Source organism: Anolis carolinensis, chromosome 4 (genome assembly GCF_035594765.1).
Source record: "Anolis carolinensis isolate JA03-04 chromosome 4, rAnoCar3.1.pri, whole genome shotgun sequence".
NCBI classification, from domain to species: Eukaryota; Metazoa; Chordata; class Lepidosauria; order Squamata; family Dactyloidae; genus Anolis; species Anolis carolinensis.
In genome coordinates, this window is record NC_085844.1 from 156,591,248 (window position 1) to 156,604,851 (window position 13,604).

Here is a 13,604-nt window from a genome sequence, read left to right on the forward strand (position 1 = left end):
CAAAAATTGCAGTCTTGCTTTTTTTTCACTGAGAAACATAATTCATATAGGGCTGCCTACATTTATTATACAAACAGGAGGTTTTGTAGCTGCTACAAAGGGGACACCACTGGACAAAATAAGTATGCCCACCTATTCAGAAAGAACCTTGATTCATCTCTCATTTTTATTTAATGGTTTTGGAGTCCAGTTAACTAGCAAGATTAGACCTTCCTTTCATTGAGAACAACAGAGAAATCAACATTTTAGAGTAGGAAGCTGGCTTGCCATGCCAGACTGACTGCAGGCACCCAACTGAGCAATTCTTTGCAATAATATTTATCTCACACCCAAAGTGCTTGGAGATGCTTAGATGCATTGTGAAAAAAGATTGAGCAACTGTAGTTCAACGGGAGTAACTTTCAGGCAAGAATCTAGAAGTTCCAGACTGAGTATTCTTTATGTGCTTCTCATTTATCATTAAATATCTTGTTCCAATATAAAAGAGGGCTTGGATTTAGTGGTGGCAGGGGTGGGATGATCAGGGTGGGGTGACCAGAGCAAATCTGTGCATATCACCAGATGCTGCTTACCGCTTCTCTTCCAAAAGAAAGCCACATTGTTACCATGGGGTCTCCTTGTCCTTTATTTATTTATTTATTTATTTATTTATTTATGACATTTATATTCCACCCTTCTCACCCCAAAAGGGACTCAAGGCAGAGCACAACATATATATGGCTAGGACATTCCATGGCAGGACATAAATAAAATAACTATAAATATACGCAAACATTAAAATCAATTATATCTACTTTAAAATCAGCTGTTTAAACCAACACAAGACACCATGCTGGTTCCAGTCAATAGAACAGGTTTCCTTTTATTGCACTGCCCCAAAGGTTTGGTCCCACAGCCAGGTCTTTACCATCTTTCTAAAGGACAGGAGGGAGTGGGCTGATCTAATCTCACCAGGGAGGGAGTTCCATAGCCGGGGAGCAAATGCTGAGAAGGCCCTCTCTCTTGTTCCTGCCAAATGCGCCTGTGACGGTGGCGGGACCGAGAGCAGAGCCTCCCCAAAATATCTTAGTCTCTGCGGTGGTTTGTAAAGGGAGATGCATTCAGAAAGGGTAAACTGGGCCGGGGCCATTTAGGGCTTTATAGGCCAAAGCCAGCACTTTGAATTGTGCCCATAGCAAACAGACCACTGGCTAGTGGAGCTGACTTAACAGGGGAGTTGTGTGCTCCCTGTATGCTGCCCCAGTTATTAACCTGGCTACCTCTCGTTGGACTATTTGAAGCTTCCCAACAGCCTTCAAAGGCAATTTTTACATGTAAGGCTACAAGGCCTGTGGTAAGAAAGGCTATATTTGTCACAGGAAATGTGCATCAACAGTAGATTTACCTTTTGCTCACATTCACCTTCATGGACCACTGTAAGAGTATTTCCACTTCTCCTGAGAAAGACATGAAAAAATGCAGAATTTAAAATAGGGAGTACATGATATTACCAATAATATTATTGAGATTGGCAGATATCATCAAAAATGGAACTTCTCATTTCTTCTGCCCATGCCATCTATATCTTTTTTAAACTATCTAATTTTCAAGGGGTAAAGGGTACCCCAAAAATGATTGTTTTTATACCTGGATTTTTATATGATCTACTCACCGTCTGGCATTACAGAAGCAACATGGGTTTGAGTAGGTCTTATGATCGCTGGCACAGACAGGAGCAAGCTCACGTGTACATGGGCTATCACCTCTGCCAGGTGGAGCTGGGTGGTCATGGCACAGATTCTATGAAACAAAACAAAAAATGATAGTAGGGGGTTTTTGGGGGTTTTTCCAACAATTTCTCTTTGTTGTTATGCCAAAAGAGGGGCAACACATCTTTCTTCTTTCTTCTTAGATAGATTAATCATAATTTTTGTTGTATTATCAACCCCCCCTCCAATCCCCCCTAATAATGAATATATACTAAGAACTTGGATCAGGTAAGTGATTTATGATGGATTTATACTGCTCTATATCCCAGGATCTGATCCCAGATTATCTGCTTTGAACTGGATTATATGAGTCTGCACTGCCAGATAATCTGAAATAAGGAGATAATCTGGGATCACATCCTAGGGTATAGGGCAGTGTAGATTCAGCCTTAGGGAGATATTGAGATTCCCTGATGTAAACATGTGTTACTACCGTGTTTCCCCGAAAATAAGACAGTGTCTTATATTATTTTTTACTCCCAAAGATGCGCTAGGTCTTATTTTCAGGGGATGTCTTATTTTTCCATGAAGAAGAATTCACATTTATTGCCGAACAAAAAAATGAACATTTATTCTGTACTGTACAGTAGTTGTCATCACAAACCAACATAATCAAACCAGACAAACTGTGACTTCTGTCAAGAATTTCTTGTTACTACCATTATTTCCATATACAACTGATATGTATATTTACCAATCCTGCATGCTATGGTGTTTTGTTTGGTGGGTGCCGGGCATGATTCCAAACAAAATCTTTGCTAGGTCTTACTTTCAGGGGAGGCCTTATATTTAGCAATTCAGCAAAACCTCTACTAGGTCTTATTTTCTGGGGATGTCTTATTTTAGGGGAAACAGGGTAATGTAAAATAAAGATCTAAAACTTCAAGAGATGACTTCCTGCAATTGGTTTGGAAGACAGAGATCAAGATGCATTGCATTACTTTTATCATTTCAGGGAAAACCTTTATGAATAGCAGCTCTCAGCATAGTTATGTCAGGACTCTTGTATAGAAAATTTTGATTTTATGTGATGGTTTAAGGTGTGCATAGTATTTTCTTTCAGATAAACTTGCATTATTTAGAGCGGATAGCTGGTTTGCCATCTCCGTTTGAGATGTAAAGACTTTTCTGCATATATTTCAGATATCAATATTAATGTCAACTATATGTGGTATGATTTTTCACAGAATTTGTGCTACATTAGAACGGTAAAGGCAAATATCACTGAAATAAAAGAAACATTAAATATTAAATAACCAAAAAATAGGGTGACTAATTAACAACAATAATATTTACAGGGTAGTCACCTTTTTAAATTATCAGTCTTTATGTAAATAAACTAGTTTGACACCATTTACCATTTATACAAAGTATCAGCAATGTGTTGCATGAGTTCATTTGACCTTCCTTTGCTTCAGATTGCAGAAGGAGACATCTCAATGGACCTTTTTATTTATTTTGCACCCCAAGTGCTTGGAGATGTTTTGTTGCTTTGAGGAAGATAGATTGAACAATCCTAGTCTAATGGGAGTCACTCTCAGGCAATAATCTAGAAATTGCACACCAAGTTTTCTTAATGTCCTTCTCAGTATTAAAAACCACATTCCAGTATACGGGAGCACTTGGATTTAGTGGTGGTAGGAATGGCATGTCATGGCCATGAAAGCAGACCTGAGCATACCAGCAGGTGCCAATTGCTACTTTCTTTCCAAAAGAAAGCCACGCAGTTATTACTGTGGGGTCTACTCTCCTTATCTAGTTTTGAATGTAAGACTGCAAGACCCCTAGTAAGAAATGCTAGATTTGCCACAGATAATTGTATCAACAGCAGATTTACCTTTCGCTCACATTCACCTTCATGGGCTATTGTGATCGTGTTTCCACTATCCCTGAAGGGAAAAAAATCAGGAAAAAATTATAGCATTTAAAATTGAGAGTCCTAGGTCCCATCTACATTGCCATATAATCCAGATTATCAAAGTTCTGAACTGGATTATATTTATTTATTATTATTTCCAATATTTCTATCCCGCCCTTCTCATCCAAAGGGACTCAGGGCGGCGTACAATTGGCAACAATTCGATGCTGACACATCATTAAAATCAAACAGCATAGAAAATCTATTACAAACAATTGAATACAGTATAAAATATAAAACATGAGGTTAAAATCCATTCATCCAATGAGTCTACACTGCCATATAATCCAGTTCAATAATGGTAATCTGGATTTTATGTGGCAGTGTAGAAGGGGCTCTAGTCATACCATTAAGAACTCATGTTTTTACTTTATCATTTGTAGGCATCAGTCAAAATGGAACTTTGCATTTTTTTTCTGAGCATTTTAATCTTTAGGAATTTATCTATGCCTTGAAGTGGTAAAGAGGACGGCAGGAACTTTAATTTTGTTATAGAAGGCTATCTATGTGATCTACTCACCTTTTGGCAATACAAAACAAACACAGGTTTGCGTAGGTTTGACCATCACTGCCACAGAGAGGCATATATTCTAGTGTGCACGCTGCCTCCTGGCCCTTAGGTGGAAATTGGAATTTGCGGCACTCATCCTGCAAAACAAAAGATACAAGTGGTGAAGGCTACACCTTTGATTGTATTTTTCACAAGGGTGGGGTGGGGTGTTTGCAACCATTCCTGGCACCTGCACTAGCGTTCAATCCAAAGGTGTTTTTTAAATCAAATTCCACCACAGGAGTATTATTTGTTCTGCTATAGTTTGAAGGGGAATTTGTCTGTGTATTGGTTGTTTAGAGTTGTAAATTATAGCACAAATACATAAAATTTGTGCTACATTAGAGCACTGAGGACAAATATCACTTAAATAAAAGAAAAATTAAATATGAAATAACCAAAAATATATAGGGTGACTAATTAACAACAATAATATTTGCAGGGTGGTCACCTTTTTTAATCATCAGTCTTTTTGTAAATGAGCTAGTTTAACACCATTGACCATTTACATAAAGCATCAGCAATTTGTTGTATGAATTTATCTGACCTCCCTTTGCTTCAGATTGCAGAAGGATATGGGAATTACACTGTACATTTCTTTTATTTTGCATCCAAAGTGCTCTGAGTGTTTAATTGCATTGAGAAAGATAGACTGAGCAATCCTAGTCTAATGGGAGTCACACTCAGGGCACACAGATACTGTATATAACCCAGAATATCAAGGCAAAAGAGCCCACAATATCTGCTTTGAACTAGGTTATCTGTGTCCACACTGCCATATATACCAGTTCAAAGCAGATGTGGGATTTTATTCAGCTGTGTGGAAAGGGCCTCAGGCAAGAATCTAGATGTTCCACACTGAGTTTTCTTAATGTCCTTCTCATTTAGCATTAAAAACCACAATCCAGTATACAGGAATGCTTGGATTTAGTGGTGGTAGGGGTGGCATGTCATGGCCATCAGAGCAGACCTGTGCATATCAGCAGGTGCCAATTGCTACTTTCTTTCCAAAAGTAAGCCACATAATTAGTACCATGGGGTCTCCTCTCCTTATCTAGTTTTACATGTAAGGTTGCAAGACCTTTAGTAAGAAAGGCTAGATTTGCCACAGGGAAGTGTATCAACAATAGAGTTACCTTTCGCTCACATGCACCTTCATGGGCTATTGTGATCGTGTTTCCACTATCCCTGAGGGGGAAAAAAACAGGAAAACATTACAGCATTTAGAACTGAGAGTCTACATTGCCATAGAATCCAGTCCGAAGCAAATAATATGGATTTTATATGGCAGTATAGAAGGGGCCCTAGTCACACAGCTAAGAACTCATTTTTACTATATTATTTCTAGGCATCGGCCAAAATGGAACTCTGCATTTCTTCTGAGAATTTTAAACTTTAGACATTTATCTATGCCTTGAAATGGTAAAAAGGACTGAAGGAACTTTAATTTTGTTATAGAAGGCTATCTATGTGATCTACTCACCTTTTGGCAATACAAAACAAACACAGGTTTGCGTAGGTTTTACCATCACTGCCACAGACAGGCCTATAGTCATCTGTGCACGCTGCCTCCTGGCCTTTAGATGGAAATTGGAAATTGCGGCACTCATCCTGCAAAACAAAAGAGACAATTGGTGAAGGCTACACCTTTGCTGGTATTTTTCACAAGGCCTGTTTCGTGTACTGCCTCAAAAGGAATGGTTTTGTAATGTCAGCTACCTTATTTCCATACCTGTTCTCTTCCAGATCCCTCTTAAGAAGAGTGAATTATCATGATGTAGCCTATTTCTGTTTTTTGTATTTTTCCACCTTTGCTTTCGTTGCATTCACTCCATTTTTGGGAGGTATGGGTGGTGTTTGCAGCCATTCCTGGCATCTGCACTAGCACTCAATCCAAAGGTGTTTTTGAAAATCAAAAGTCCACTACAGGAGTATTTTTCTATAGTTTGAAGAGGAATTTTTCTATGTATTGTTTAGGAATTGTAAGTTTAAGCAAAAATGTGTCAAGACACTGATCAAGTGTAACTGTAATTTCTTTTTATAATATAGAAGAGGGGGGAAACTGTTTTGGTCTAAAAACCTGGCTTTTCCAAGAAGCCTTCGATTATGTTTAGACTCTCTAATAATACATATGAGGACCTTTAGATTCTTAAGATTGGCAGTTTATAATTCTAAGATTTAATACATTGTTTTACCTAAACCATTTGCTGTATTTTATTGATTTTACCAGGCAGTACTGTGAATTTATAATGTTGTGTTTGATTGTTAATTGTCTATGTTTTGTTTTGCACTTGTTGCATTTTATATGTCACTTTGAGTGTTCTGTGAGCTGTCCCAAGTCCCTCTGGGAGATGGTGGCGGGATATAAATAAAATTTTATCATAGTTTTGTTATTATAGTCAGATATGCCCAGAGATTAGAAAACATCTCATATGAGGATGGAAATAAAATATTGTAACTTGTATCAGGGATGTCAGAAAATACTCTGAAAGTACAGAAGCATTGTTTGGATTTTTACTGCAACTTCTGGCACATTTGCCTTGATTGAAGAATCCTTGTACTGTATTTTCTTTTCCCAAATTTCAGCAATAGTTGAAAGATTGCAAGAGATGAAAGGCTTCATTATAACAAGGCCAGTGTTTTTGGCAAAAAAGAGGATAATATTTCTTTCCCATTTTGCACTAAAGCCTGAAGGCAATTGTGTCAAATGATGATTACACTGATGAGCACACTGATGCCATAATAGTACACTGCTGAGCATTCTTTATACGTATTTATGGGAATCAAAGCAGTGATATGTGAAATCACTGCAGTGTGGAAAGGTGACAACAAAAGTAAAGTAAGTTAATCCTGTATATTCAGAACTGGAATGTTTTTGGGGCCTTTAAAGTGTTATACTCTCAGCACAACTTTCCCTGTAGCATGTTTCATGTTTAATTTTATGGAGTAATTTACAGTCTGTGTGAAATACTTACCCTTCCTCCATTCTGTTTGGTGTCTCTTTTCATCCTGGGTAGTTCAGGACCTAGTTGGATTTCTCCCTTGATCTTCTCCATAGCAACAACTGTATGGATTACAATTTAACACACATGCATTAGAAAATGCATATAACATCCTAAGCACTGATACAACTGTAAACAGAATATTCGGTGACAGGTAGACAATACCTGGTGTCAGCAGAAGCCTGATTTCATGTCTTTCACACAAGAAGTGCATCCATGTGTTCCGGGTGGGCACAGCATCCTTTGTTTTCTTCACGGTCTCCAAGCAGACCTTTGTCGGGATCACCGATAGTGGAAGACACCAATCTCTAGAGTCCTGTTTGTAGGAGGATCTTGATTGCTGCTGTGAAGATAGGCTTGTAAGTATTTCATAAGGAGCAGTGCAGTAATATTCAAGGTGTCCATGGCCAAGAGAAGACCACATTACAGAATAAATAAAATCCCAGTGTAAAGAGATAGCTGAGTCACATTATTCACATTTTGGGCTTATCTGCTTTTGGGCCATAAAGACTGGCTTGCTGATGAATGATGACTTCTTATTAAAATGTCTAATTTTACTAGTGCTCCCTCATGTGTCAGTATATTAAAACAAAACCGATGTGAGTACTCATAAACTATAATTAATCTACAAGAAGGGATTTTTTTTCCAAAATAATAATTAATAAATATAAAACAGCTGTGTTCTTCCATGAAAAAGAATAATCATCAGTTATCAGATTTATCATCAACAGCCTGAAACATCAGGAAACGATGATATTCCCAACAGGACATATTTATGAATGCATGCACGCACACGCACACAGAGGAGAGCCTTACTTTAATGCCGCTTTTCCTTGGCTGGAACTCTTCTTGCAAGATATCCTCAAAAGGTCTTTCGGGAAGGACTGGAGCTTTTTTTTCATAACGCAGGTGCCTTGCGACAACATGTGCCTCGTGGCTGTGTAGGTACACAGGGAACACAATTGAATTTGTGGGAATATGAAGGACATTGAAAGGGAAAAACACTCACTGAATGAATAGCATGGGAGCAGCATGATCATTCAATTAGCTCTGAAAACTCAGGAACTCAGGTTAAATTCTTGATTTCACTTTACAAGTTTATTTACAGTCCTCTTTTCTCCAAAATTGAAACTCAATATAGCTTACTAAAAAAAATTAAGGCTGAAATACACACACGCACACACAACATTACATTACATTATATCTGCATCTGGAGAGCATAAGGGAGAATGTCTTTTCTTTCATTGGACATTCAGGTTTCATTGGATCTGGGACCCCCTTGCTTTCCCACACTTCAATTCAAGCTCAAGGAAACATCAGAAGTAAATTATACTATGGACCTTTTTTGCCTACCAATTTTTGAATGCAGATGACTGATGCAGATGACAGGAAGGAGAAAGATGAATAAAAAGAAGAAGCTTCCAGCACTCTCAGCCACTTTCAAATAGCAAGCACATATATATCCTTTCCATCGTCACCCCAAAAAGTGAAAAAGAGTCCTAAAATGACTTCTGCCTCCAGAGTCAGAAATGAAATGTATGTCTCATTGTATGTCATTGTAACAAGGCATTGAATATTTGCCTGTGTCTGTTTATATGCTGTAATCTGCTCTGAGTCCCTTCAGGGAGAAAGGCGAAATGTAAAAAAGTGTAGTAGTAGTAGTAGTAGTAGTAATAACATTAACAATAATAATAATAATTCAATATGAAGAAGAAAAATTAAAACATTGTTCATTATTGGTGTAGTGAAAAGTGTTCTTCAATTTCCATATACAGATAGTCCCCACATCACAAACAAGATAGGTTGTGCAGGCCTGTTCTTAAGTTGAATTTGTACCGGTATGTAAATGGGAACAAGTTCATTTTTTAAGTGTAACTCCAGCCAAATATATATATTGTTTAGCTTTCAACAGCATAGGAAAGAGTCAACATCCCTGTGGTGTTTGTTTTCTGTCTACCCTTGTTCAGAAGATTTCACCTCACTTTCTATCTTTGTGATAACTGGATTTTGAAAAATTTGGCTTGTTGTGGAAACAAGGAGGGGTGATGAAGCTTCAGTTGATACATCTTTTCCCTATAATATAATAACTTTTTTCGGGAGTACATTTCTCTTCCAAGGGGTAGATTTTTCGCATTTTCTGTCTGCTCTTAATCATGAGTCATTTGTAAGTTAGATGTTTGTAGTTTGGAAAACAAATCCTAGTAGACCATTGCATGGTAGTGGACAAAATAGCAAAGGGAAGCATCATGGTTTCATAAAACTTCAATAAAACCCCAAGACAAGATTGCAACATAAAACAATGGTTTGGGGAGGCAGAGGAAGAGCACAAAGTCCTGAGCAGTAGCCCTGACTCTTGTTTTAGTCCTTTCGAAAAATATCCAATGGTTAAGTAGTATGTGTTTTTCATTGTAACAGATGCTTTAATGGGACTGCAGCTAATAGTAGCTAGGTAGATAAACAGATAGATCGATAGATAGATAGATAGATAGATAGATAGATAGATAGAGATAGAGAGATAGAGTTGGAGAACCACTATACCTTGCCACTACCAGCTCATACTTCTCACGAACTGGTTTGAACTCAAATTTGAAGTTGTGAGCTTCCAAGTCCCATGTGGCATTCAATTCCAGGGAGGTTTGTGTCCTGAATTTGCCTGTGATTTCAACGATATGTAGGGAGTAGCCTGTGTTCATTCCGTACATAAACTTTCCAAATCCTTGGAGGCTAAAAGGAAACAGGAAATCACGCATACAAGACATTTAACCACTGGTGTAACTAGCAGAGCCAAGTCCAGCATTAGACAGAATGAAGGAGCACCTCGGGGGGTTGATTCTGAAGTCCCCAAAGAACTGTTCCTTGTGTAATTAAGTTCCCTTGTTTTTCTAAACTCCAAGAATAGGATTCATGGGATGTTCTCCCTATAGTGCAAAAATAACTTGGCTATGACTTGCATCATGTGCGTATGAAAGTGTGTGTGATTGTGGGGATATTATATGCCACTCCACCTTGCACGGCCACATCAAGCAGGTTCACAGTTCAGTTTTCATGAACAAAGCTGTGGCATGTGACAGTGATTTTACCATAAAGGCTGAATACAAATGTCATATTTGGCTTACCCAGATGAGCTCTCAAGCTGAAGTCCCTTCTGGATATTGGGAGTCTTCTTCTGCTGTTGTTCATTTTCCAGTTCTTTTGCTACAAGAGATCAAAGGAGTAAAGGCTCTAAAAAGAGACTTAGCCAAACTCTGTCTATAGCTTTTTGGTAGGGAACCTGTCACCTTCATGAAAGAAAGGACAATCCCTTTGTTCCCTTTAAGACCTGACTATGTGTTTAATCAGGCGTCTAACAAAACATTTCATGACATTTGGTGATCTGCTGCCTTACCCTTCAATGAAGTATATGGCATGACGATGGCACTGCCACTGACATCAAGTAGTTCACCAGCAGTAGTAGGAACCAGGTATCGAACCTCCGCCATCAGAGATAGAATCCATTGCTCATTCATATTTTTGAAGACCTGGTAAATCATTCCAATGGCTTGAGATCCAAGTCTTCCTTCCTCTAACTACAACAGAATAGACATCCAATCGATTAAAAAAGATGACGCAAACACTTTGAGTAGATTGTGAACAAATAAAGAAAGCAGCTCACGTTCCCAAGTTGTACTACTTCTTCATTGGTGAAATACATGATTTCTTTGTTGAAAACTGAGATCTTGGCACCGAGCAAAGGACGCTCAAGGGCTATGTCTTTGAATCCTGGCAGCTGAAAATCAAACAAATGAAGCTTGGTGAGTCTCATGCTCATTTAAGCAAGCCAAAAAATAAATCATATTTCTATGCAGCACTCTTGTTGTAGGGCATCTTCATTTTACCAGTATCCATGTCCTTTTTTCAGAACAGTGTTTTACGATGCCCCAAAACCACTTAATTTAGTCCCAAGCCACATACAGCCCTATGCTATAAATGCAAGTAGCTGACCAGGTCATCTCTGGGTTATTGTATGTTTTCCGGGCTGTGGGCGAAACGTCAGGAGAGAATACTTCTAGAACATGGCCATACAGCCCAGAAAACATACAACAACCCTGTGATCCCGGCCATGAAAGCCTTCGACAACACACAGGTCATCTCTTCTTGCTCATTTGGAAGACATTTGCCCACCCCTTCCCCTCCGCAGTCCCTTAATACAGATCTGGGAAGAATGTCACCCTCCATTTTCTTAGGCCCATGGACTCAAGGAACTGAATATATTACCTGTCTTTCTGTATCTTTAATCTTCTGGTGGCTAGAGGATTGCTGCAATGGGCGCTCGAGGTTTGACCACCATTCCTTTACGCCTTCTATGTGCACTGTAAGCTTTTCAAAGAAAGAGAGAATTTGGAAAGGGCATGATATGAGCTCCTTTCTATTTTTCATGTATAAAGAAATATGCAAGGGAACCGACCCCAATTCTTTTCCCTGAAATGTGCTAAGGCAATGTGATACTTACATCAATTGGCTGAACAACTATGCCGGAGAAAGTTAATTCTGATTTTAAGATGACACTTGAGGGGAATGGTCTTCTGAGGTTGTCAATCACATACATTTTGAAAAGGCCACCCATTCTGTAAAGATCTGTGATTTAAAGCAAACAGAACACAAAAGATATTAACATGTTAATAGTCTTCAAAAACTGGAAGTATGGTACTTCTGCTACAGTTTTTTTTGTAGTACTTTTCTGTATTGTTTACAATAATTTATGGTTGCCTTAAAAGGATCAAATGGGCATCATCCCCTAAGCATTTTTGCTTACAAAGTGCCCAAAGTGAACTTTCCATGAAAAATGCCTGCCTCAGGCCCTATCTACACTGCCACATGAAGCATTTTAAAACTTCACTATATGATAGTGTAGTTGAGGACTCAGACCTTCCAAGATTTTTTCTTGCAATTTAAAATGAAGATAGGAAAGTACCCTGATTTAGCTACAGGATTTTCTAATGTTGAATCGGACCAGAAACATTTCCCAGGCCCCTTCCACATAGCTGAATAAAATCCTATATTTTTTGCTTTGAACTGAAATATATGGCAATGTGTACTCAGATAACCCAGTTCAAAGCGGATACTGTGGGATTTTCTGCCTTGATATTCTGGGTTATATGGCTGTGTGAAAGGGCCCTTAATCTATAAATCAAAAATTTCAGGACTTTAAATTGGATATATTTATTGAACTGAATGCATGTCCCAAAAAGCCAAATAACTTTTTTTTTCTTTTTGATTCCAATGTTTATCTTTTTAAATGTTGTTTCAGATAGTTTTAATGCTGTGACTAGTGTAATTGTATTTCAATGCCTACATTTTGTACATATTTGATATACTGTTCTTCTAATATTGTTAGCAGTTTTGACTCTGAACTTTAGAATAATATGGAATGATGAAGATAATGATGAGGAGGAGACTAGGAAAGCGAATGAGAAAGTTCCTTTTGGACATTTCCCAGAATCTCCTAAACTTGGTCCCATTCTTTTCCAGCTGAGAAGTGCATGGTGACATATAATGCTCTAAGTGGTGTAGCTGCAAAAGTATGTGTGGACACAGCTTGGAGACATTTTTAAAGACCCCAGTTCCAGAATAGCATGATGAGTGGGGTGATTCAAGGAGTTTCAGTTCAGAATTAACTTTCCCAAGTTCTTTGGGACACAGATCACACACATTTGCAAATTACTCACAAAAAAGGAAGCAGGGTTAATCTATGAAATAACACAGAATTTAGAAATCCAAAGTACTTTCTATATTTTGCAATATGCCTTTTCACATATGAACAAACAATATCCAAAAAACCTGTAGTTTTTTTCTTATTAAGTTACCAACTATCTGATACTTACTATTGAACATGTTCAAATAAACAACTTTGCTGTAATCTCCACGCAACTGGACAAACCAAGGATTCATAAGTTTCAAGGCCACATGGCAATAAGAAGACCTAAAGAAAATTGAAATCATCAGTGAAATTAGAATCAGCAATGCATGGCAAATCTTGTCTGTTCAAAAACCAGCCCTTTTCAGGAAGGAAGAGATTTGCACTGCAGAGGTCCTCTGGTCCTTGAAAGGCTAACAAGTTTACCAGGCATTTAATGAAGCCTGGAGACCCATCCACCAAAGCTAGGCCTTGAACACCTTTACTAGGTCTAACTCAAGAGTCTTTGTTTTTGCTGCAACTGTAGTGGATTATTATAAATTCAAGGCAAGCAGGCAGGTTTATTTTTAGGAAAAGACTAAATAGGCTTCTCTTGGTTCAGATGAGACTCAGGCAATGCTGAGCCAATGTTGTGTGCACCTGAGCTCTTACTGAATTGAAAACAAGGCATTTGTTAAATGGCCAACCACTGGGATACAGAGGCAGCTCCTGA

At 38.2% G+C, this 13,604-nt stretch overlaps 1 protein-coding gene across 2 annotated transcripts in view; it reads right to left on the reverse strand.

Moving 5' to 3' along the window:
* LOC100553782 (vitellogenin-2) overlaps positions 1-13,604 on the reverse strand; it is a 38,959-nt gene that overhangs the window by 14,004 nt on the left and 11,351 nt on the right. Inside the window, exons 16-31 of one of the 2 annotated variants that reach the window (XM_062978080.1) lie at positions 13,080-13,177; positions 11,708-11,832; positions 11,473-11,574; positions 10,871-10,984; positions 10,604-10,784; positions 10,335-10,413; positions 9,757-9,942; positions 8,035-8,155; positions 7,384-7,558; positions 7,192-7,280; positions 5,700-5,827; positions 5,353-5,404; positions 4,187-4,314; positions 3,586-3,637; positions 1,652-1,779; positions 1,385-1,436 (exon numbers count right to left, since the gene is read on the reverse strand). In XM_062978080.1, the coding sequence (XP_062834150.1) occupies positions 1,385-1,436; positions 1,652-1,779; positions 3,586-3,637; positions 4,187-4,314; positions 5,353-5,404; positions 5,700-5,827; positions 7,192-7,280; positions 7,384-7,558; positions 8,035-8,155; positions 9,757-9,942; positions 10,335-10,413; positions 10,604-10,784; positions 10,871-10,984; positions 11,473-11,574; positions 11,708-11,832; positions 13,080-13,177 (1,810 nt within the window). Of the gene's footprint in view, positions 1-1,384; positions 1,437-1,651; positions 1,780-3,585; positions 3,638-4,186; positions 4,315-5,352; positions 5,405-5,699; positions 5,828-7,191; positions 7,281-7,383; positions 7,562-8,034; positions 8,156-9,756; positions 9,943-10,334; positions 10,414-10,603; positions 10,785-10,870; positions 10,985-11,472; positions 11,575-11,707; positions 11,833-13,079; positions 13,178-13,604 lie in introns of both variants that reach the window. The other variant, XM_062978079.1, reaches the window with a different exon arrangement.